Here is a 23,123-nt window from a genome sequence, read left to right on the forward strand (position 1 = left end):
GAGCGCCGGGGCCGTGTGATGATGATGCGCCGTCGGTGCGTCACTCTCATTTATGGTGGAAAAATGTTCCTCAGTCGCTCATCGGTCATCTACATGTACAAATACTCTAGATATGGAACACTGGGAATAATGTGATTATTTTAGGTGCTGGCCAGCACCCAAAAAACGTTAATAATAATTGAAAAAAAAGCATGAATGCAGTTTAGATTTGTAAAATTTAAGTTGTGTACAATTTAGAAAATATCTTGTTCAGGAAGGACAATAGACTTATAACTAATTAATAATTGTCTGCAGTTGGACATACCTCTAGTGTCCAGCTGCAGAACTGCAGCGCCATACATGACAGCAGTTTCAGGCCAGCAATCTCAGACCTGAAGTTAGGGTGGAGATTATATTTTAGTAATTGAAGTTAGTTCTTCTGAACCACAGCACCATATCGGCCAACAGTGCCAGGCCAGCAATCTCTGACTGTTTAACCAATCCAGATCTCAGCCAAATGTTTTCTTTTTCTGGCTGACCAAACTTACTTTATCCAAACAGATGCCTTTTGCTTTTTATTTTCTTTTGATTGGCCAGAATCACACCAGAGCTCGGCCTAATGCTTAATGCTGCTTGACACAAGTCTGCGAGAAAGAAAAAAGAAAATGCCAGAGGTGTTGAATTGGCCTAGACTCTGTTGCTATCTGTGAGGCAGAGAGGAATAGATGAAATTGTTAAATGGATGTGAATGTGAGTGCATGGCATTATCCAGTGTCCATGAAATCAATAATTAGGCTATATTGATAATAATATCGATAAACCTTTTCTTAAATTTTATTAGGTATATGTGACAACATTATGCTCTAGTCTAGTAGATGATCGTGCTGTGACTAAAATGCTGATTGGAAAAAGTACTGATCCTGTCTTCCTGTTGTTTTTAACCAGCAGGCTCAGTTAACAGATGCAGTGTTCTGTGCATTATCATAATGCTAGTCTTCAGTCCATCCAACAGACTTTTGGTGAAGAAACATTTGGGGAAACTAGTCAAAGGCTAACAATGTTATGACTATGTGATCTACTGTTTGCTCCAATACAGACTGACCTTTGCCCTTTGTAATGGTGGTACTTCGACAAGCGTTGTCATTCTATAAAATGATGATACCATTATTTCATTAGCTGTGCATATTCCCTCTCATTTTGTAGAAATATAAAGCATAAGAATATTTCAAGGAGGACAACATGAAAAGATTCATGTAAATAAAAGTTTCACTTCCGCTGCTGTAGGTGTCGCTGGCGTTACTTTTCTGTTTCAACCCAAAACCGAACGAAGAAAAACACGAGCTTGTCAACAAGAGCTGTTAAAGCACCAGAAATGTCGACAGATCGGCCTCATCTAAACTATAAAAACGTTTACGGTTGATAATCAATGAACTTTTCCCGGTGGTAAGTTTTGTGGAAACTGAAAAGCTCAGGTGGTTAGAGTTCGCTTCACTAGAAAACGTGCACATCTCTTACAGCAGATTGTTAACGACTTCTTTTGTTATTGGTCTTTGATATTTATTCAAAGTGCTTAGGCCACAAATAAATCAGTTGGGCGTGCATTACCGTGTTTAACACGATGAGATCTTTGTAATGTTTTAAAATAGGAGAAGATGCTCTCTTATGTTGTGAATTTGAGGCGTGGTTAATGCTCTTAATATTATCTTTTGGGTGTGTTCACTATTTAGTTCACTAGACTATACAGATGTCTGGATACTTGAAGTATCAATGCGGAGTGGACGTGTAGTGTTAGACAGATCAATGACTAGCTGTGTTTTTGACTGTCCACGTGATTACGTTAAGCAATAAAAGAATAAAGCTTCATAATAACGTTTATATTATGATCAGAAACATTAACTTTTATATTCTTGTACTTGGAAATGGACTTTTGAAATTGCCTTTTTTTTTCTTTTTAGATTTCTTCATCAGTGAAAGCACAGATCCATAGGGTGACCATGGCCACCCATCCAGCACCGCTGCCCTTGAGGGAGTTCTGCCCTCTCTACTACCTTCTCAATGCCATCCCTGCTAAAGTCCAGAAAGGTTTCCGTTCAGTCCTGGTCTACTTGACTGCATTGGACAGCAACAGTGAATATATAGCCATTGGCAGCAGCATCGGGATGCTGTACCTTTACTGCAGGAGAGTAAGCCAAATGAACAAATACAATTTAGAGGTAAGTCTGCTTAGTGCTTCCTCATTGCTCTGCAGCACTCACTGTTGATCTCATCTGGTTAGGTAGTGTTTTATATAATCTCTTTTAATAGGGCAAATGTGAGGCCATTACTGCAGTGAAATTGCTGAATTGTTTCGACGATCTTGTGGCTGTCGGGACGGCATCAGGCCGGGTTGCTTTCTTTCAGCTTGTGTCCCCATTACCTGGTAGAAATAAACAGGTACAAATTCATTTCTGATTACACTTTTAGTAGCAAGGGTTTCATTAAATAAGTGATTAGGTTTAATTTAACTCTGATTATTCATACTATATTGGAATAACAATGTATATGTAATACAACATTGTTACTTTCCATCTGTGTAATTAAAATATAAAAAAAATAAGCATTTGTTTGATTTAACTTTTAACATTATTTAAGGTTTGTGTACTGTATGTCCAAAGTAGCCAATTTTGTGTCAAGAAAAAAACCCCATAAAGACACCCTTATCTAATTGATAATCTGATTATTGATGAATAAAACTTATTAGTCAATGGACCGTGGTGTCTTTTTTTTTTGTTACAGCTGAGAAGGTTTGATGTTGTGGGCTTGCACAAAAGCACAATTACTGCATTAGCATGGAGTGCTAATGGCATGAAGCTCTTCTCTGGTGATGATAAAGGGAGAGTGGTCTATTCTGCTGTGGACTTGGATCAAGTAAGACTTTATAAGAAGTCAAATGAGTCTATTTTAGATATTTACAGTTAGATGGACAATATATGAAATCTTATTTTGTTTTACTGACTTGTGTGTGTGCGCATTTGTTTTTTAGGGAGTTTGTAATCCAGTGATCCTCTTTGAAGAGCCTTCAGCAATAGTTCAGTTGGAATATAGTCAGAAAGTCCTTTTGGTTTCTTCCCATCAGCGCTCAGTGCTCTTCTACATGCAAGAGCAGTCGCATCATCAGCTGGGCACTAAACCACGTAAAAGGTACAAAACCCTCAGTCCAACTTCACCTAAAAGTATGTCTATTCTTGTCAGGGTTGCAGCACTGAGTGTATCCTGAATTCTTGATATCTGGCTTTCATTTTACAGCAATGGCAAGTTTGGCGCCTGCTTCCAACCAGCTCTGTGCAAGCAGAGCGATCTGGTGGTTTATGCAGCCAGGCCAGGGTTGCGTCTGTGGAGGACGGATGTGCGGGGACGTGTTGGGGAGACACACGTCCTGAAGCCACTTTTTAATCAGGATATTCCTCAGTTTGAGCTGTTCCCTCGTTCAGGCCCCAACGGTGGCTACAGACCTTCAGAAAGACAGTTGGGAATGGTCAGCTGCTTCTTGAAGGAGGGCTGGGTCCTCAGCTGGAATGAATACAGTGTTTATGTTGTGGACTGTACCAATCAAGTATGAATGCACACTTTGAATCTAAATTATATCTGTATTTGAAATGTTGCCAATGCAAGCTTAATTTGTGCTGTTTTTCTTCACTTATTTCATTTGCTCATTAAGGTCATCATCGGAGGATTGGAAAGCAGTGGAGATATTGTGTCTGTGTCATGCACTGAGCATGAAATCTTCATTCTGAAAGGAGATCGGGACATTTTGCGAATCTCAAATTGTCCTGAGGGATTGTTTTCCAACTGTAAGTTGCAGTAGCGATGCCGTAATGGAAGTTTTAGTCATGCACTTTGCTCCATCAGCAGTACTTAGATATTAAGGGATAGGAAAAAGCCTCTTTTGCCCTTGGCAGTTTAAAAATTGCAGTGTTTTTACTTAGTCATGCTTTAGGGTCAATTGGTATGAAATTATGAATCGTAGCTTCATGAGTTATGGTTGTTGATGTGTGTCCCTCCTTCTCTTTCAACAAAAATATGATATTTAAATTCTTTGCAGATAGTTTAGGGATCACTAAGGGAAGTTTTAGGGAAGTTTTTTTTAATGTTTTAAAGCATCTCTTATACTCATTGAGGCTGCATTTATCTGATTAAAAATACAATAAAAACAGTATTTTAAAATATCATTACATTTTTTAATTTACTACACACTTGTATTTTAAACTGTAATTTAGAAATGTAGAAATTATTGTAATATGCTTCTGTAACATCATAAATGTCTTTACTGTCACTTTTGATCAATTTAAAAAGCTAGTTCACCCAAAAATGAAAATTCTGTCATCATTTACTCACTCTCAAGTTGTTCCAAACCTGTATGAATTTCTTTCTTCTGATGAACACAAAATAAGTTATTTTGAAGAACGGGGGAAACCTAATAGTTGCTGGTCCCCATTGACAAAGACAAAATTTACATTTTTGGGGTAAATTGTCCCTTTAATTTATAAAAGTATAACATGAATAAAAATATAACTTTCTTTCAAAAAACAAAACAAAGACCCTAAACTTAAGGTAGTTGCAACCAGTATCCCCTAAAATGTCACACTAAAAATGTTTTGCTGTAAATTTGCTATGAGAAGATTTCCTATGAAAATGTTCCAATGCTTTTGGCAACTGTCAACAATTTTTATATATTTTTTAATATTTTGCTTGAAATGCATTTTTAAGTATTGCTTGAGTGCCCACACTCCTTTTAGGGCCATTGTATCTCACACATCTCTTTCTTATGTATTTTTCCTCAGTATTAGACCACTCCTACCGTTTTACATCTCCTCTTTCCACACCCACTATTTTGCTGCCTCCTAATGGCGCCGTTGAAACCGCTCAGCCAATCAGGACCATGCCTATTATTACAGAGCAGGAGACTCAAGGCAGTCCTAACTCAGAGGAGGTGCATGATGGGGTTGAGGAGTCAGAGGAGGTACTGGAGGAGCAGCATCCTGACGAATTCAGTCATGTGGTAGAGGCTCTGGAGGTGGAAGAGGACTTGGAGCAGCAGCGGGCCAGTTTGGGTACAATGGAGTCCCGCAGTCGCAGCAGCTCAATCACTTCATGGGAGAGCACGCAGGGCATGTTTACCACCACGGAGGTCTCGGAACTTTCCTCCAGCCGATACAGCACCATCACCCAAGAAGACTTCCAGCAGGAATTGGTGGTCAAGGCCATCAAGCTGAAGAAGAAAGGCAAGAGAAGACGGCAGGGTAAGATGATCAGTATCGCATGATGTAGTGTGTAAATTTGATTATATTCCATTCACTGATGTTCTCCATACATTCTTGCAGAGAGTGGGAATCGTGTCAACGAGCGCAGCAGCTGGTCAGAGAGTGTTTTCAGCCAGGATGGTGCAAGCAGTGACTTTCTAAACACACCCATGAGCGAGCCTCCTTCAGACCACACCAGCCTCCTGTGCAGCAGTCTCGACCTGCACAGCGCCGGCTCACCAGACCAGGACGGTTCTGTCTGTGGAGAATCCCACAGTTCCGATGCCTTTCCCATTCTGAGCCCATCAGAACCCTTACAGAGCGAAGAGCCTCTTCAGGATCCACTTAACCAAACAGCAGAGACCCTACCGCCTTGCCCTACATCACTGTCACTACAAGACATGGAGTGTCAGGTGTACAGTGAAAACGTGTTTGCAGAAAACGAGCAAATTGCAGCTACGCCTGATGTGGACATGCTGCTGGAATGTACCTTCTCATACATGCAGGCAGCTAACGAGCAGGACATCATGAAGGAATATGTGAAGGAGAACAAAGGCACTCTGAAGGATTCGGAGGAACATTTTAATCAGAGTTTACATGGAGACTTTAATTTGGATTTATCTTATGATCCCATTAGGCCTCTAGGTTACTCCCCAGAACCCGAGCCAACGCCATCTAGTGATGAGGAGGACATCTATGCACATGGAGTGCCATCCAGTGCTAGTCTGGGGGATGGACTGAACGCCCTGAGCTTGCAGAGCTCATCTGCTAAGCAGAATGAGGACGAAGAGATGCAGCTCCTCAAAGCTGACCAGGTTAGAGAGCTAATCAACTAAAAGATAAGAGATCTGTAGTAGATCAGGAGAAAGATACTTGTATAATTTATATAATTGTGTAATATACACTACAGAAATTTGGGGTCGGGCTGCATTTATTTGATCAAAAAATATGGTAAAAACAGTAATATTCTTGCAATTTAAAGGTTTTCTATTCTAAAATATAGAATAAAGACATTTATTATTCATGTAATGGCAAAGCTGATTTGTGAACCCTTGACCTCAAAACAAGTCATAAGGGTCAATTTTTTAAAATTGAGATATAAATTTGTACATCATACTATAAATAAATAAGCTTTCCTCTGATGTATGGTTTGTTAGGATTGGCCGAGATACAATTATTTGAAAATCTGGAATCTGAGGGTGAAAAAAAAAATCTAAATATTGGGAAAATTGCCTTTAAAGTTGTCCAAATGAAGTCTGTAGCAAAGCATATTACTATTCAAAAATTAAGTTTTGGGTCCCACTTTATATTAAGTGGCCTTAACAACTATGTACTTACATTTAAATGAATCATTTAGTACAATGCACTTATTGTGTACATACATGTTTTTACATTGTAATTATATATTTAAAATACCTGCATGTAATTACATCTGTAATTATTTTCTGTAATTACATTTATAATTACACTGTTGACCTATCCCTTACACCTTAACCTACCCTTAAACCTACCCATACCACCAAACAAACATGTCCCTAACCTTACCCGTATCCCACCTCAATAGCAGCAAAAGTGTTTTGCAATACAGTGTGAACACAGTTAGTACATTGTACTTATTTTTTGATGCAAGTACATAGTCGTTAAGGCCACTTAATAGAAAGTTGGACCGAGTTTTTATATATTTGCGGTAGTAAATTTACAAAATATCTTCATGGAACATAATCTTTACTTGATATCCTAATGATTTTTGGCATAAAAGAAAAATCGGTAACACTTTACAATAAGGTGTCATTTGTTAACATTAGTTAATGTATTAACTAACATGAACAAACAATGCATTTATTACAGTATTTATTCATCTTTGTTAATGTTAGTTAATAACAATACAATCATTCATTGTTAGTTCATGTTAGCTTACAGTACATTAACTAATGTTATACTACGGGGCCGTTGAATGCTTGAATCTGATTGGCTGACGAACGTTCTGAGGTGTGCAATTATTTTCAGGGAAACGCACGGCGAACGTAGTTCCAGGCAGCTTTCTTGACCGCATTACAGTTCCATATCACTTCGCATCGTTGTCAGCGCTGCCCTGACGATTTTATCAGTTAGCCTAGTGTAGCAACTTAAAGGCTACACATGACATTTCTCACTAGCGAGGTAATAACAGCGCTGCATCTTAAAGCAGACTTACAGTTTAGAGACGGTGCTTCAGAACACTGTTGAGGGACACACAGAGGTAGCCTAATTCATACAATCTCTCTCTCTCTCTCTCTCTCTCTCTCTCTGTTTCTCTTTCTCTGTGTCTCTGTCTCTCTCGCTCTCTTTCTAATAACTTCATTATTAACTGCATTAGTCTGCTATCAACGGCTCAAGCCTCCATTGCCAGCTTTAAAATGACGTTTTGGAACTAGCAAAAGAGTCGTTGGATGAGATGCGGAAGAAATAATCCTACTCACAATAGCGATTTAAGTAGAAAAACCGGACGAATCCCTTGAAATATATAATCTGATCGATGTCTTGAGGTGTGGCAACCGTAGTATAAGCGGAATAATTGACTCCGGACCTCCTCGGGTGTGCATTATTTTCCTCACCACCTCGGGTGTGCATTATTTTCCTCACCACCTCGGGTGTGCATTATTTTTCTAATAATTCAACGGCCCGTCGTCAATTATTCCTTACTTAACAAACAAAACTTTTGATTTTAATAATGCATTAGTAAATGCTGAAATTAGCATTAACTAAGATTAATAAATGCTGTAGAAGTATTGTTCGTGCTTAGTTCATTTAACTAATGTTGTTAACTAATGTAATCTATTGTAAAGTGTTACCGAAAAATCGATCATTTTGACCCATTGTTGGCTATTGCTACAAATCTACCCGTGCTACTTATGACTGGTTTTGTGTTTCAGGGTCACATTTTTCAGCAGCCATTACACCAGACTTCAGTGTCATGATCGGTCAGAAATCATTCTAATATGTATATTCACTTCTCAAGAAACATTACTTGTTATTATCAATGTTGAAAACAGTCATGCTAATATTTCTTTTTGTGTTTTTTTTTTTTTTTTACCCTGATGAATGGAAGTTCAAAAGAATAGCATTTATTTGAAATGGCAATCTTTTGTAACGTTATAGATGTCTTTACTGTCATATACTGTAAAAGTATGAACAGCAGTATAATGTTCTTAAAAGTCTTAGTGAGAATCACCATATTAAATTATATTTATGTCATGTGTTCTCTGTTTTAATCTCTTTTTTTATTTTCTTTGTTTGAAGTTGGCTGAAAGTTGGATGGGCTACAGTGGGCCTGGTTGTGGCATCCTCAGTCTAGTAGTGACGGACAGGTATGTCTGGTGTCTGGATTTAAAAGGAGGCCTTTTCTGTAGTGGTCTTCATAATGGTAGCTTGAGCTGGCAGAAGTTTGAGGAAAATGTCCATCAGGTGGCGCTGTGCCCGACAGGTAAGGGGCATAGATTTGTTTTGTTATTAAATAACCATACAACTGTGTAAACATATTAGTTTTTGGTGTTTTAGACTAAACCTGGTCTTGTTGCTGATGTGTTTTCTAAGGCTCATTGCTGTGGAAGGTGGAGCAGAAGACCATGACTGCTTACGCTTGCGGGAAAGTCACCATCAAGGGAAAGAGACACTGGTACAAAGCCCTGGACGACACAGCGTTTGTAGCACTTGGTGATGACACAGCCTGGATTATTCGCACTAATGGAGACTTGTACATACAGACAGGTGTGGGAGAACAACACACACCATACTGATCTCACATTACAATGACATATTCTACTTAATAACCCTGAAAAGCTTTAATTGAGTAATCTGTATCACCTTTTAATTCATACTACTTTATACCTATATAAACATTACTCACACACAGTTGCTGTCACTTAACAGAATTGCAAAAACGATTATTTTCATTATGTTGGGGTTTCCCGTACACCTCTACTGTTTGGAAAAACAGATATTCCTGTCAACATTAGTTGAAACGTTTAAGATGCTCAAATGAACAGAGAAATGTATTGATAGCAGCACAGAGCCTGAGTGTTTACAATTAACCAACAAAATTAACTTGAAATAATGGCTTATAGCTTATTTAGCTGGGATAGAAGAAAGTATTTTAACTTCAAAAACACTGCACATATCACCACAAACTACAGAGAGAGATGTTATTTCACTATTGGACCACTAGAGAGTGCTGTATGTACTAAAAATAACTTATTGTATTTAAGTTAACAGTTCACCCAAAAATGAAAATTCAGTAATTCTTTTCTCACCTTTATGTTGTTCCAAACACATGTGACTTTAATTCTCCAATGTAAGACAAATGGAGAAATGCACTAGTTGTTTTTTATTATACAATTAGTTCCCATGTGGGCTGAGGATATGGAAGCAGAATAATGACAATAGTTTTTGAAACATAAAGCATGCTGAATTCCACAAATCGAAAAAAAAAAGATGCATTGCAGTTAACAGTGCTTGCATTTTAATGCCTTGTATTTCCAGGACTTTTAGGTCCTGAAATTTAACATAGTTGTTTATTTAAACACATTTTCATAATTAAAAATGCAATAATTCATATTCACCTTTCAGAAGTCACTTCCAAAATATTCAGTCAAAAATATGATGTATGATATTCGATAGGCAAATTTCGGCCATTTTATTTCACTTTCCAAATTCGCTGTCGCAAATTCAGTGGTTAAAATTCGGCAGAAAATTCAGCGGTGCAAAATATCATCTAATTATCGTTATCGATGAAATCCCAGAAAATATCAAGATATAATTTTTTGCCAATTTCGCACACCCCAAATTCATGTTATTTAATTTATATAATAATTTGATAATAATTGTTAAAATCAGTATTATTAATACTTTTGACTATTCCATTTTCTTAAAAATGGTTTAAAGGCAGAAATGTAAAGTTTATCATTTTATAAAACTTTTTGTTTTTGTGAAAACTTGTATCTGAATTGTAAATTATGCTTTTTACAGTAATTTTACAGTTTAATATGGTATTATAGATATTGTCCTACCCCGCTCATATGGTATTAATTTTATTTGTGCAGGTCTTAAAAAGTCTTAAATTTGAGCTTAAAAATCCTGCAGAAACCCTGCCTGGAGTGTGGCGTATGAGGGGAACCCCAGTATTACAGCACAGCGTCACACAAGCCATGATACAAAGTTACAGAAACTAAGCAACTGAAAGCAATATATGTCTTCCTCAGATGTAATGTTTGTTCTGTACTTCAGCGTTGGGTAAAAGAGCATTATAATCTCCTTTGTGGTAGAGAAAGCTGCTTACATGTAGGCTACGGGAAACAGCAAAAATGTTGAATTAAACATACACACAATCAGCATTTTTTAAACATACACCCGATAATCAAAACTTCTACTTAGTGCTTGCTCCATTTCTGCAAATCAGTTTTTGTAAATGAATGACTTGATCCACATACGGCCTTCATCACAGCCGCTTGCGCCACCTGCTGGTGAGCGGCGGACATCAGCTGGAGATCATGCATCGGTGCTCTACTGCTATTCCTGCGGGTCCCGGATGTGCACCGCTGAATTTTCTGCCGAATTTTAACCACTGAATTTGCGACAGCGAATTTGTAAAGTGAAATAAAATTACAGAAATTTGCCTGTCGAATATCATACATCGTATTTTTAAACGGATTTAATATTTTGAAAGTGAATTCTGGAAGGTGAATATGAATTATTGAATTTTTAATTATGAAAATGTGTGTGAAATATTTTGAATTGAAATATTCACAGCTTAAATAAACAACTGTTAAATTTCAGGACCTAATGCAAGCACTGTTAATTGCAATGCATTTTATTTTTTAGATTTGTGGAATTCAGCATGCTTTGTTTCAAAACTATTGTCATTATTCTGCTTCCATATGAGGACATTAAATGAAAAAAAATTATCCAAAACACCATAAAACTATCATAAAAGTGGTCCATATGACTTGAAAAAGATTGTATTAACTGATTTATACTGCAGTGTAATTGAATAGAAAAGAGCAACCGCAGTTTCTCCATTTGTGTTGCATAAAAGAAAGAAAATACTGTAAATGGGTGTGTGTGACCAAATTATGACACTTTCGTTTTCCTCTAAACTGACAAAATAAATAGTCATATCACGTGTGGTATTGATTTTGCAATTATAGCTGTTTCCTGTTGTCACAAATAGTTTTGCTTTAAAGGAATGTAACTTTGGGCTGGCCTCTGCTTTGTTATTATGTAATAATGAAGAGCATAATCAACTCCTGGTGGTCGTGGCTGTTACCATAAAGCTTTGTTAGAGCCTTATCATCCCTTTATGACCCCTACCACTCCAGTAGAGGTCATTAGTACTGTGAACATACTGCAAAAAATGTTCACTAGTAGCAGTTTTTGGTTTCATTGGGAATGTTAACCATGAAGATATGCATAAATCAGCTGGTATACTGTTGCTATATGTGTGTCTTCAGGGTTGAATGTGGACAGGCCATGTGCGCGGTCAGTGAAGGTGGACTGTCCGTGCCCCATGGCGCAGATAGCAGCACGGGGCAGTGTGGTGTGGGCACTGAGCGAGCAGAGGGGCGTGTTTTACAGAGAGGGTCTCAGCAGCTACTGTGCAGAGGGGGAGCACTGGAAGTATGACACCGTCAGGTATGTTTGTCAGCGAGGTTTTCTCTTAGTTCATAGCAAATTCACTACAGTGAATAAATAAAACAATGGTTCTGGTCTGGTTTTACTTCAGCACCAAGATTTTACATTGGACATCAAGTTGCCACATAATGCAGAGTTGTGTCCACCTTATTTTGCAAATCGGAAGTACAGATTGTATAATGTAACAAGTATTTGTTAAAAGTACATGTATAATATTCATGTAAAGTATACATATGTTTTCAATAGATTAGTTATATTTAAGTACGTTTATATATATATATGTCGCACTAGTTTGACTATTTGATTTATAGCCTGCCAACCCTAACATTGTGCTGCGTTAATTAATGTATTTCAAAGCATGTTGTTGATGCATATTGTGCATAAATGACCATTTTTATGCTAGCTTTTGCTGTAGAAATAAAGGTAAACATTGAGATATGTGTTTATGTGTGTCCATAGTGAGAGCCAAGGTCTGGAACCCATCTGTATTGCTCTTGGTGAAAATAACACAGTCTGGGCATTGGATACCAGTGGCAACTTATGGTTCAGAACAGGGGTCACGGCTAAAAACCCCCAGGGTGAAGATGACCACTGGTGGCAGGTACATATGTGACATGCACAATACATCCTCTTGTACAGTTGGTCAGATGTTCTGCCTGTATGCTGTGTGTTTAACACCCTTACTGTCGAAGAATCACACATTTTGTGTAAAAATGCTAATTATTCCTAAAGCTTGTTGCTGCTTCCCAGCAGAAATGTTTAGATTTGCCTAAACAATGGCCATCTTTTTTTGTCTTTATTTCTTTTTCATTTAGGTGAGCATCACAGACTATGTGGTGTTTGATCAGGGCAGTCTTTTCCAGACTCTGATCCAGGCCACACAGAGTGTCGCCACAGCCACCAGAGCTCCGGTCGAGCGGGTTGCTGAACGTCTGCGCGTGGCCTTCCTTTCCCAGCACTCCCAGTGCCAGCCTAGCCTCATCAGTGTCAACACCAGTGGTGTGTGGATTGCTTCTGGACGCAATGAGTTTCACGTTGCCAAAGGCAGCCTCATTGGTATGATGCACTGAGCATGGAAAACATGGTGGCTTAGAACAGAAATATGCTCTTCTATTGACTGAGGATTTTGTTTGAAAATTTAATTATTTTATAGTGATGCTAACATCTTAATGCAGGGACATTTTGGAAAAGTATTGTACCCAGAGGAACAGCTTCTGCCACAAAATGGGCCTTTGTGTTCTCCTCTGCTGTTCCAGCTAAAGAGGGTATGTAGAAATCCTGTCTTCCTCTTCACATTGTGCAGTATCTGTTGTCATGCAGAAAGCAATTAAATATTATGCACAATTAGAATCTCGCTGATGTCTCCACAGGGAGTTTCCTATGGTTAGGGCAGAGCAGGAAAGACCTGTTCTGTATCTGGGACAAAGATCTCCAGATGCGGCCCTTCACCATACAGTTTCCTCCAGATGTAGAGATGGTGCAGTTCTCTGCCTGTCGTGACGCTCTGTGGGGTTTAGATCACTACGGTCGTGTCCACATCCGCACTTTATCAGCCAGTTGCTCCACAGGAATGCACTGGACATTGCTGGACCTCAGCCAGCTTGGTGAGAGAATTTTCTTTCCATTGACAATAGATTTATCAGTGGATCACATGCCGGCTAAATTTAAACTCTTGTAATGTGAGAACACCAAATCCAAGAACACCATCAAAAACCCCCCCAAAATAATTTGTATTTGTGGCATTGTTTTCATGAAAATTAAGCACCCCCCATTCTCATTACATGTTTTTGTCATCAGTATCATCAGTAGTAAAACAAATATGATCATTTGTTATTTTATATATTTTATAGTGTAGGTTATTGTTTTTTTCCGTTGCAGAAATGGAAATGAGATTTTTCTTTACATTACAGTACAGAAGTTTGATGTAGATAAGATGTTGCTCACCAGGGTTCCAGTTATTTGAGGTAAAAGTAAATTACTTTAAAAACAATAACTGATTGGTGAATCTTACATAACATGTCGAGAATGTATAATAATATATGTAAAGAATAAATAAATAAAAATAAATGTAAATATTCTATAATTAATGTATAATTCAGCTCTGCCATTACAAGAATTTTCAGCAGCCATTACTTCCGTCTTCAGTGATTTATTTATCTTATTATTTCACATTATTATTATGCATTAGTTGTGGAGCTTAATATTTTTATAGAAATTGTGATGCATTTCCGTGTTCATCATTGTTGATGAGCAGAAAGCTCAAAAGAACATTTATTTGATATGGATTTTTTTTTTTTTTGTAAAAAATTTAATATAAAAGATTTTACTGTTACTTTTGATCAATTCAGTGCTTGTATTGAATAAAAGTATTAATTGAACATAATGGTAATGAGAATTTGTGGGGGATGATGTGTTTAATTTCCATTAAAATAAGGCAATGGTGCAAAAAGACATTTTTATTTATTTAGTTGTGTTTTTATTTATGTATTTACTGGGGTGAAATTTGACCTGGACATATTTTCAAAATGTTATGTAAGATTTTCCCACAAATTTTACTAATAACTAAAAATGATCCTTACAAAAAGGTCTTTGGACCTATTTACTAGAGTGATTTTTTTATTTTTTATTTTTTGGCTTGTTTGCATTCACTCACGTATGCATTAGGTAGCACTTAATAGTCGTCCTTATGATGATGTGTCTGACACATGATTTACAGTAAATAATTTGCTCCTCAAGGTCTCAAGTGCCTTATACACAGGTCATGTGTGACAGAATGACGCATGTTGGGCATATCTTTCTGAGGACCCTCTACTGTTTCACCAAGTTCAGATTACCATGTCTCCTGGCTGTCCACATGGTCTGCCGCTGACCTACTTCTGTCATATTCACACATAACCAGCCCACTCCCACTTCCACAGAAGCGATACTCCTACTAAACACACATAACTTTCACTTTCATGACTTAATTTCCATTTCTTGGAATCTTGAGCTTCCAGCAGGTTAAATAGCATGCCATGGTTTTATGTATCAAAACTGCCTGTTGCTAGGGGTGCTGGTTATATTTTTAATTCAAGCAGGTGGTTCTTGCATAACAAATGTTTTGTAATAAAGCCAGTAAGCTAACTATCAAAGGTCATAAGAGGAAGAGATCAGTCCTTTAGTATTGAATTTTGCAGTGATTAGGCTTTAGGAATGCATTAAACACACATTTAATCAGTGAATTTGGTAACAAGACACAAGTTCACAGTCTCCCAAATGCAATCAGTACAGCTTTTCACTGAAATGACAATGCAGGCTAATCTAATCTGATTACATCAGACATATTTTAATTACACGGCTTGTCAATAGAAGGTGTTTGTTTATGGAGCACAAGTGTGTGTGCTTTGTGTCTGTGAGTGTGTGTGTTTGTGATGTGACAGGATGGAGACTCAAATAGGCAAAGCCATGTGATGGAACAGCTGTAGCCCTATCCGTCTCGGGTTGTTTTCGTATGAGCGGCAATGTGAAAGATGAGTCTGGGGCTAGTCCTGGATCTGCGGGCGTTTTTAGATTGGGTACAGACGGGCACATGATGTTTTCAGTGTTTTTAGACTCAGGCCTATGGACCAAGTCTCAGTGAGGGTTATTGGAGTTCATCAGGTTTAATGAAGCATCATAAAATACTGGTTCTTTAGAGTCTTAATGAGTCTCATGAACCTTGTCTTGTTTTACATGTCCTCAATGAGTTGTCTCGTTTCAGGAAAACACTAATGGCAGTTCAGCTTTGCTTTATCTTGTTCTGTTGGTAATGAATCAGCAGAGCTCTTGCGGACAAAGGCCAAAGTATCTATTGTTTTCATTCATTGTGTTCATCAAGCCCACACAACATTTTGTTATTTATTTTTGCATTGATTTGGTAGATAGGTGTGTTTCGTACTATCTAACTCAGCGATAGAATGTTAAACAGCACATCAATATATAGAAAAAGTAGATTTTCTGTTTTTTCAGTTTTGTTTTAGGTGACAGTTGTATTTAAACAACTACATTTAAAAAGGTATTTAAATTCATACAACAAAGTATTGAACTAGGTGGCATCTGCAAAAGTAGTAATAATAATAATAAATCAAATTTCTTTTTTAGCTGTTATTTGTTTGAAAACCAGAAAGAGTCCAAATACTTTAATCTTAACAGTTCTGTGTATATATATTTATATATACACACTAACATTACAAAAGTTTTGGGTCGGTAAGATTTTTAAATATGTTCCTTATGATTGACAAGGCTGCATTTATTTGGATAAAACTGTAATATTGTGAAATATTATTACAATTTAAATTAAGCATTTTCTATTTTAACATATTTTAACTTATAAATTATTCCTTTGATGGCAAAAGCTGAATTTTCAGCATTATTACGCAAGTCTTCAGTGTCACATGATTCTTCAGAAGTTATTCTAATATGCTGACTTGGTGCTTAAGAAAAATTGCTTATTATTATAAATGTAGTATTTTTTTGTAGAAACCATTATTCAGAACAGCATTTATTTTAAATGTATGCTTGTATTTTTTTGTTTTACTTTTCAGTTTAATGCATCCTTGCTGAATAAGTGTTAATTGTTTTCAATAAATTTATAATCTTACTGACCAAAATATTGAGCGGTAGTGTAAATATTAAATAGTGTGTTTTGAATATATATATATTGCTTAGTAGATATGTAATCATACAGCAAAATGAATACGGTCATGGAAAGTGTGGCAGAAAATATGAGCTGTAAAAGGAGAGAATGTGTGCTAGTGTATCACATGTTATGTTAAGATTTGCTATCTAAGTCCTCAACGAAGCCCTTATGACGTATAAATGTCATTTCAAGGTTTCCCTATCATATCATAGTGTACAGACAAGACCTCTGTACAGTTCTGGACTCCCCCCACAGTCCTAAAAATGCTCCTGGATGTCCTTGATATATACATTAGTGAAATGGTGCTAGATGTGATGTGTGTAGAGCTTAACTTGGACACCCTGCACAAGGTCACAGTCCATTTTGTCAGTCACCCTCAGATGGATTGTGATGGCTGAATATTTCCAGGCACAGTGAGGAATTTAAGGAATTTCAAGATATGAAAAGTGTATTAAAAATGAACCTTTCAAAACTTTTGTGTGTAATTTTATCTCATGTGGTTTACACGGATGAATGATCAATCATATGGTTTATTTATTAAAGCTGTGCTATTTTCTAAGGTCTTACATTTATGGAATGTTCATTCTCTGAACCTCTCATGTGCCAATCATATTTCACTGGAATATCATAGTGACAAGGGAAATCTCTCTTTTGCTCTCTCTGTTATTCCCTAATAGGACACGTGAAGTTTCTCAGTTTGTCTTGTGGCAGTCAGAATGTTTGGGCGTGTGATAGTAATGGAATGGTGTATTTTCGGGTTGGAACTCAACCTTTGAACCCCAGCATGATGCTCCCTGCCTGGATCTGCATCGAATCTCCCGAACAGGTAAACAAGCTTGACATGACTGTACTGCCTGCTAAATCATCACTGTAATGTAGTTTCAGCTCATACACAAGCTTACATCCAGTCAAATACTCTATAATGTTCAAACGTTTGGGGTCAAGATTTATTTGAAATAAATTAATACTTTAATACATTACATTGATCAAAATTGAAAATGCATTTTTGTTTAAAAAATAATCAAAGGTGAAAAAACCCTAAATGTTTTAGGTTTTTCCACAAAAAAATATTAAGCAGCACAACTGTTTTCAACATTGATAATAAAAAGAAATACAACCGAATTCAGGGCGTTTTTTTTTATTTGAATAAAATGAAAACTAAAAAAAATTCAAATCACATGAACCAATATTTTATTCACAATAGAACATTTACATTTATTCATTTAGCTGACGCTTTTATCCAAAGCGACTTACAATTGCTATATATGTCAGAGGTCGCACGCCTCTGGAGCAACTAGGGGTTAAGTGTCTTGCTCAGGGACACATTGGTGTCTCACAGTGGATTCGAACCCGGGTCTCTCACACCAAAGGCATGTGTCTTATCCACTGCGCCATCACCACCCCGAACATAGACAACATAAATGTTTAAACTGTGAAATTTTACAATTTTATGCACAAAATGAACTCATTTCAAATTTGATGCCTGCTACAGGTTTACCATGGTGTAGCATCTCCTCTTCTTTTCAAAACTGTTTGAAGATGTCTGGGCATCGAGGTTATGAGTTTCTGGAGTTTTGGTGCTGGTATTTGGTCCCATTCTTGCCTGATATAGGTTTCCAGCTGCTGAAGAGTTTGTGGTCATCTTTGACGTATTTTTCGTTTAATGATGCTCCAAATGTTCTCTATAGGTGAAAGATCTGGACTGTAGGCAGGCCAATTCAGCACCCGGATTCTTCTACTTCAAAGCCATGCTGTTGTAATAGCTGCAGTATGTGGTTTTGCATTGTCCTGCTGAAATACAGAAGGCCTCTGAAATAGACGTCGTCTGGAGGGGAGCATATGTTGCTCTAAAACCTTTATATACCTTTCAGCATTCATAGTGCCAAAACATGCAAGCTCCCATACTGTATACACTTATGCACCCCCATACCATCAGAGATGCTGGCTTTTGAACTGAACGCTGATGACATGCTGATAACACGCAGGTCTCCCTCCTCTTTAGCCCGGAGGACATGGCATTCATGATTTACAACAAGAATGTCAAATTTGAACTCGTCTGACCATAGAACACTTTTCCACTTTGAAATAGTCCATTTTAAATGAGCCTTGGCCCACAGGACACAATGGCGCTTTTGGACCATGTTCACATATGGCTTCCCTTTTGCACGATAGAGCTTTAGTTGGCATCTGCAGATGGCACTGCGGATTGTGTTTACTGACAGTGGTTTCTGTAAGTTTTCCTGGGCCCATTTAGTAATGTCAATGACAGAATCATGCACAGAGATTTCTCCAGTTTCTCTGAATCTTTTGATGATGTTATGCACTGTAGATGATGAGACTCGCAAAGTCTTTGCAATTTGACTTTGGGGTACATTGTTTTTAAAGTATTCCACAATCTTTTATGCAGTCTTTCAGATTGGAGAGCCACTGCCCATCTTTACTTCTGAGACACTCTGCCTCTCCAAGACATCCCTTTTATAGCTAATCATGTTATAGACCTGATGTCAATTAACTTAATTAGTTGCTAGAGATTCTCCCAGCTGAATCTTTTCACAATTTCTTGCTTTTTCAGCCCTTTGTTGCTCCTGTGCCAACTTTTTTGAGACCAGTAGCAGGCATCAAATTTTAAATGAGCTCATTTAGTGGATAAGTGTAAAATTTCTCTGTTTAAACATTTGTTATGTTCTATTGTGGATAAAATATTGGCTCATGTGATTTGAATGTCTTTTAGTTTTAATTTTATTCAAATTTAAAAAAACGTCCCAACGTTTCCAGAATTCGGGTTGTATTTCCTGAGCAGCAAATCAGCATATTAGAATGGTTTCTGAAGGATCATGTGACACTGAATACTGGCGTAATGGCTGTTTTGCCATCACAGGAATTAAACTTTAAAATATATTGAAATATAAAAGTTATTTTAAATTTTAATAATATATCACAGTATTACAGTTTTTACCGTATTGATGTATTGGTGTGCAAAAGAGGGACTTTCAAAAACATTAAAACATCTTACCGACTCCAAACTTTTGAACAATTGTCAAACTATTATCATAATTCATGTGAAAATACTACCAAGTTTGATGTCCTCAAATTCTAAAGAAAAAACATCTGACCGTCCGAATACTGATTGCATACTGAAATTCTTGTTTACAGTACCGTTCCTACCATGACCAGAGAGGGATTTTGGCCCTTGGAATACACCATGTTATTATTTCACCAACCTTATGCACTTTTCTTATTCTCATGTGTTCTTTGAGCAGCCTGCTGGCCTTCATCTGGAGAAAATTCAGACGAGTCCTAATGACCGCATGTTGTGGGCACTGGACAACAGAGGCAATGTGCATGTGCGCGTCGGCATCACTGAGGAGATGCCTGTTGGAACTGCCTGGGAGCACATTCCTGGTATGCCTTCATTACAAAATCTCATCTGCTGTTTTTAATACTCTTTTGTTCAAACTTCTATTATTCTTCAACTCATTTTCATAGATGTTTAATTAGAGTAGGAACTTGTTTGACTGGTCGTTGGTTCATTTATGTGTATTTTTTTCCAAATTGTAGGACTACAGGCAAGTCAACTGGTTCTAAGTATGAGAACTGCTTGGGTTCGCCTTTATAATGGTGAAGTGGCTCGTCGATACGGCATTACAGAGAAGAACCCAGCTGGAGACTACTGGAAGAAGATCCCAGGACTGGTCCGCTGGCTTGCAGGTGAGTGTTTAAAATCAGTTAATGATAAAATGAACATCCGCACACGTAAATGATAAAAACTGACCAAGTAGCTGTCTTTTGCAGTGACACCTATGGATGAACTGTGGGCAGTTGCTCCTACTGGTGCTCTCAACCAGCGCCTTACCAAGACTCTGCAAAACTATAGGAGCAAAAACCATGGTAACGCGGGTTCTCTGAGTGGAGAGGAGCTGGAGGAAGAGTGGGAGGTGATTTAGATGCCACTAATTGTGTCAAAGCATCCCAGAATCACTGTTCTGTGAAATTTCTTTCTAGGCACTTTACTCATTTCTTCTTAAAGGAGTGGTTCACCTAAAAAAAAATTTATTCTGTCATCATTTACACATTCTTATGTTATGAGTATGTTACGCTCTATTGAAACCTTTCTGAGGGTGTGTGTTTTTTTTTAAATACCTTGTGCACCTTGTGACATGAAATTTTTTACCCATTTTGTTTTATCCAGCACATTATTTATTAAGTTTTAATATCCACATACACGGTTAGATCAGTTATTTTTTAACTCATGTTAATTTTAGAAGGAGGTTTCGTTTATACATTATCTTTCAAAAGTTTGGGGCCAGTAAGATTTTTTTTATTTTATATTATTTTTTAAGATGTTAATACTGTTGAGCAAGGATGCATTGAAGTGATCAAAAGTGACAGTAAAGACATTTACAAAAGATTCCATCCTATTATCTTTCTGTTCATCAAACAGTCCTAATAATAATAATAATAATAATAAATGTTTATTAATCAGCATATTACAATGATTGCTGAAGGATCATGTGACACTAAACAAAAGGCTGGAGTAATGGCTGCTAAAAATTCTGCTTTGCCATTACAGGAATAAGTTACATTTTAAAATATATTTAAAAAGAGCAAACAATTATTTAAATTGTAATAATATTTCAGACTATTACTGCTTTACTGTGTTTTTGATCAAATAAATGCCTTGTTGAGCGTAAGAAACTTTCATTAATAAAAAAATAATAATAATTAAAATCATACCAACCATAAACTTTTGAATGGTAGTGTATACTAATGCACTTTGCTCACAAAATAGGGAAATGTTTAATGTTAATCTGTTTATAGCTATGATATACTGCTTTAGGGGGTAGATTATGTAAATATCGCTTATTTGACCAACACATGTTATCATTATAGGTACAGGAAATATATGCTACAATATAGTTCAGACTAACAAACACGAGGGCATTTGGAAAGGCAGGGTGTTTTTTTTTTTTTCTTCTGATTGTTATGTGAAAGGGAACTAGGCATAAGTTGGGTTTAGTTGAAGAAGGGATTCAGCTTTATCTGTAAATACACTTGTACCTTGTTAAATACTTGACAGGAGTAAAATCATGGTAGCATTTGGCACATCTGTGAGTGGTAGAGAGAGCATGGTCTCTGACTTGCCTCTGTCTACACTTTAGTGACGTTTTGGCGTTTAATGTGAGGTATTTTAAAAGGATGGTTTGACTCTTAACTCTTAAAACCGAAACTATTTGAATTTACTACTTGGTTGATAGAATCTATCATAGTCTGTTATGGAAAAATACTGTATATTAATGCTAGAGGCGCATTCTTCATATACGTCCATATAAAGAACGCATCTTGATGAGTAATCTACCATAGATAACTAAGTATAAATTCAGTGCTAGGTGCAATGTTTAATTTTCTCTCCTCTCTCTTTAGTGTCTGACTGTGAAGTGTTTGTAAATCTTCCTTTTTGAGATTTTGACACCTCAGTAATGCATCATATGCAGATAGATTTAAATGACCATGTAAGCATCGCTGCAAGTTCTTTTAGTTATTGTTACATTTGCCGTTGTTTTGGTCTGTTCTGCCCCACTAGTTTCAGTTGTGCACTTAGACCATATTGTAAGTCAGATTAAAGTGATAAATGTGGTACACTGGACATGTAATGCTAAGCCAGTGTGGTTTAAGTGGTGATGCAGCTAAATGTGAACTCGCATATTAAACTATGCGGTCTTTACTCCATGCTTAGACATGACAAACTTACAAATAAAATGTTTACAGAAAGTGTCTCTGCATTTTGTGGTTTATATGCAACAATGTGATATTACAGATGATGTACACTACCAAATGTTCAAATGCACTTGAATTCAAACTACTGTTCAAATGTTCTTATGCTTTTTTTTTAAAGGAAATTAATACTTTCAAAAGTGACAGTAAGGTCATTTATGTTATTAAAGTTTTCTGTTTTAAATAAATGCTATTCTTTCATTTAAGAATCCTGAAAAAAATGTATCACGGTATCAGTTCTCACAAAAATATTTAGCAGCACAACTGAAAGTTACTTTAAAATTGTAATACAATTTCACAATATTACTGTCTTACTGTAACTTTAATCAAATAGTTGCAGCCCATAGGAGACTTCTTTTAAAACTATTGAAAAATCTAGCCAACCCCAAACATTTGGACAGTAGTGTGTGTTTATTGTGATCTTCTGCTCAGATGCTTAATGTTTATGCTTAAATGCATGAAATCAATATATAAAGGCAAATTTAAACTGCATGGATATTAATTTACACTTTGCAACTAGTGTTTTTTGTGTGTGTGAATCAAACCAAATAGTTTAAAAAGCCAACAAGTTCCCAGCATATGTGGCAACCCCTTTGTCTTTAAAAAGGATCCCGTTGTCTGAATGTCCCATGCAAAAGTGAAGAGGAGCTTTGAAACTCAGAAGCTTAAATGTGATCGTTTAATCTGTTTTACTGAAAATATTTTAATTACTGTTATTAGTTCATCCTAAAATTAAGAAAATTAAAGATTAGCATAGCCAATATGTTCAG

General features: G+C 36.8%; 1 protein-coding gene across 1 annotated transcript; it reads left to right on the forward strand.

The window, feature by feature from the left end:
- Nucleotides 1-1,295: 1,295 nt before the first annotated feature.
- LOC306850129 (tectonin beta-propeller repeat-containing protein 2-like) lies at nt 1,296-22,353 on the forward strand. Its single transcript, XM_079385582.1, has 20 exons — nt 1,296-1,422; nt 1,935-2,192; nt 2,284-2,412; nt 2,755-2,886; nt 3,002-3,159; nt 3,265-3,571; nt 3,677-3,809; nt 4,800-5,258; nt 5,340-6,073; nt 8,538-8,721; nt 8,832-9,005; nt 11,744-11,924; nt 12,384-12,525; nt 12,740-12,980; nt 13,100-13,189; nt 13,295-13,528; nt 17,259-17,407; nt 19,842-19,983; nt 20,140-20,289; nt 20,374-22,353. The coding sequence occupies exons 2-20, from the start codon at nt 1,974-1,976 to the stop codon at nt 20,523-20,525; spliced, it is 4,110 nt and encodes a 1,369-aa protein (XP_079241708.1). The 5' UTR covers nt 1,296-1,422; nt 1,935-1,973; the 3' UTR covers nt 20,526-22,353.
- The last annotated feature ends 770 nt before the right edge of the window (nt 22,354-23,123 follow it).

The sequence above is a fragment of the Barbus barbus genome (genome assembly GCF_936440315.1).
Source record: "Barbus barbus genome assembly, chromosome: 30".
Classification (NCBI taxonomy): Eukaryota; Metazoa; Chordata; class Actinopteri; order Cypriniformes; family Cyprinidae; genus Barbus; species Barbus barbus.

Coding starts and splice junctions, on each gene's coding strand:
- LOC306850129 (XM_079385582.1), top strand. CDS start 1,974: ATGGCCACCCATCCAGCACCGCTGCCCTTGAGGGAGTTCTGCCCTCTC. Junction 12,526..12,739: donor AAGATGACCACTGGTGGCAG/GTACATATGTGA, acceptor TTTTTCATTTAG/GTGAGCATCACAGACTATGT. Junction 13,190..13,294: donor TGCTGTTCCAGCTAAAGAGG/GTATGTAGAAAT, acceptor ATGTCTCCACAG/GGAGTTTCCTATGGTTAGGG.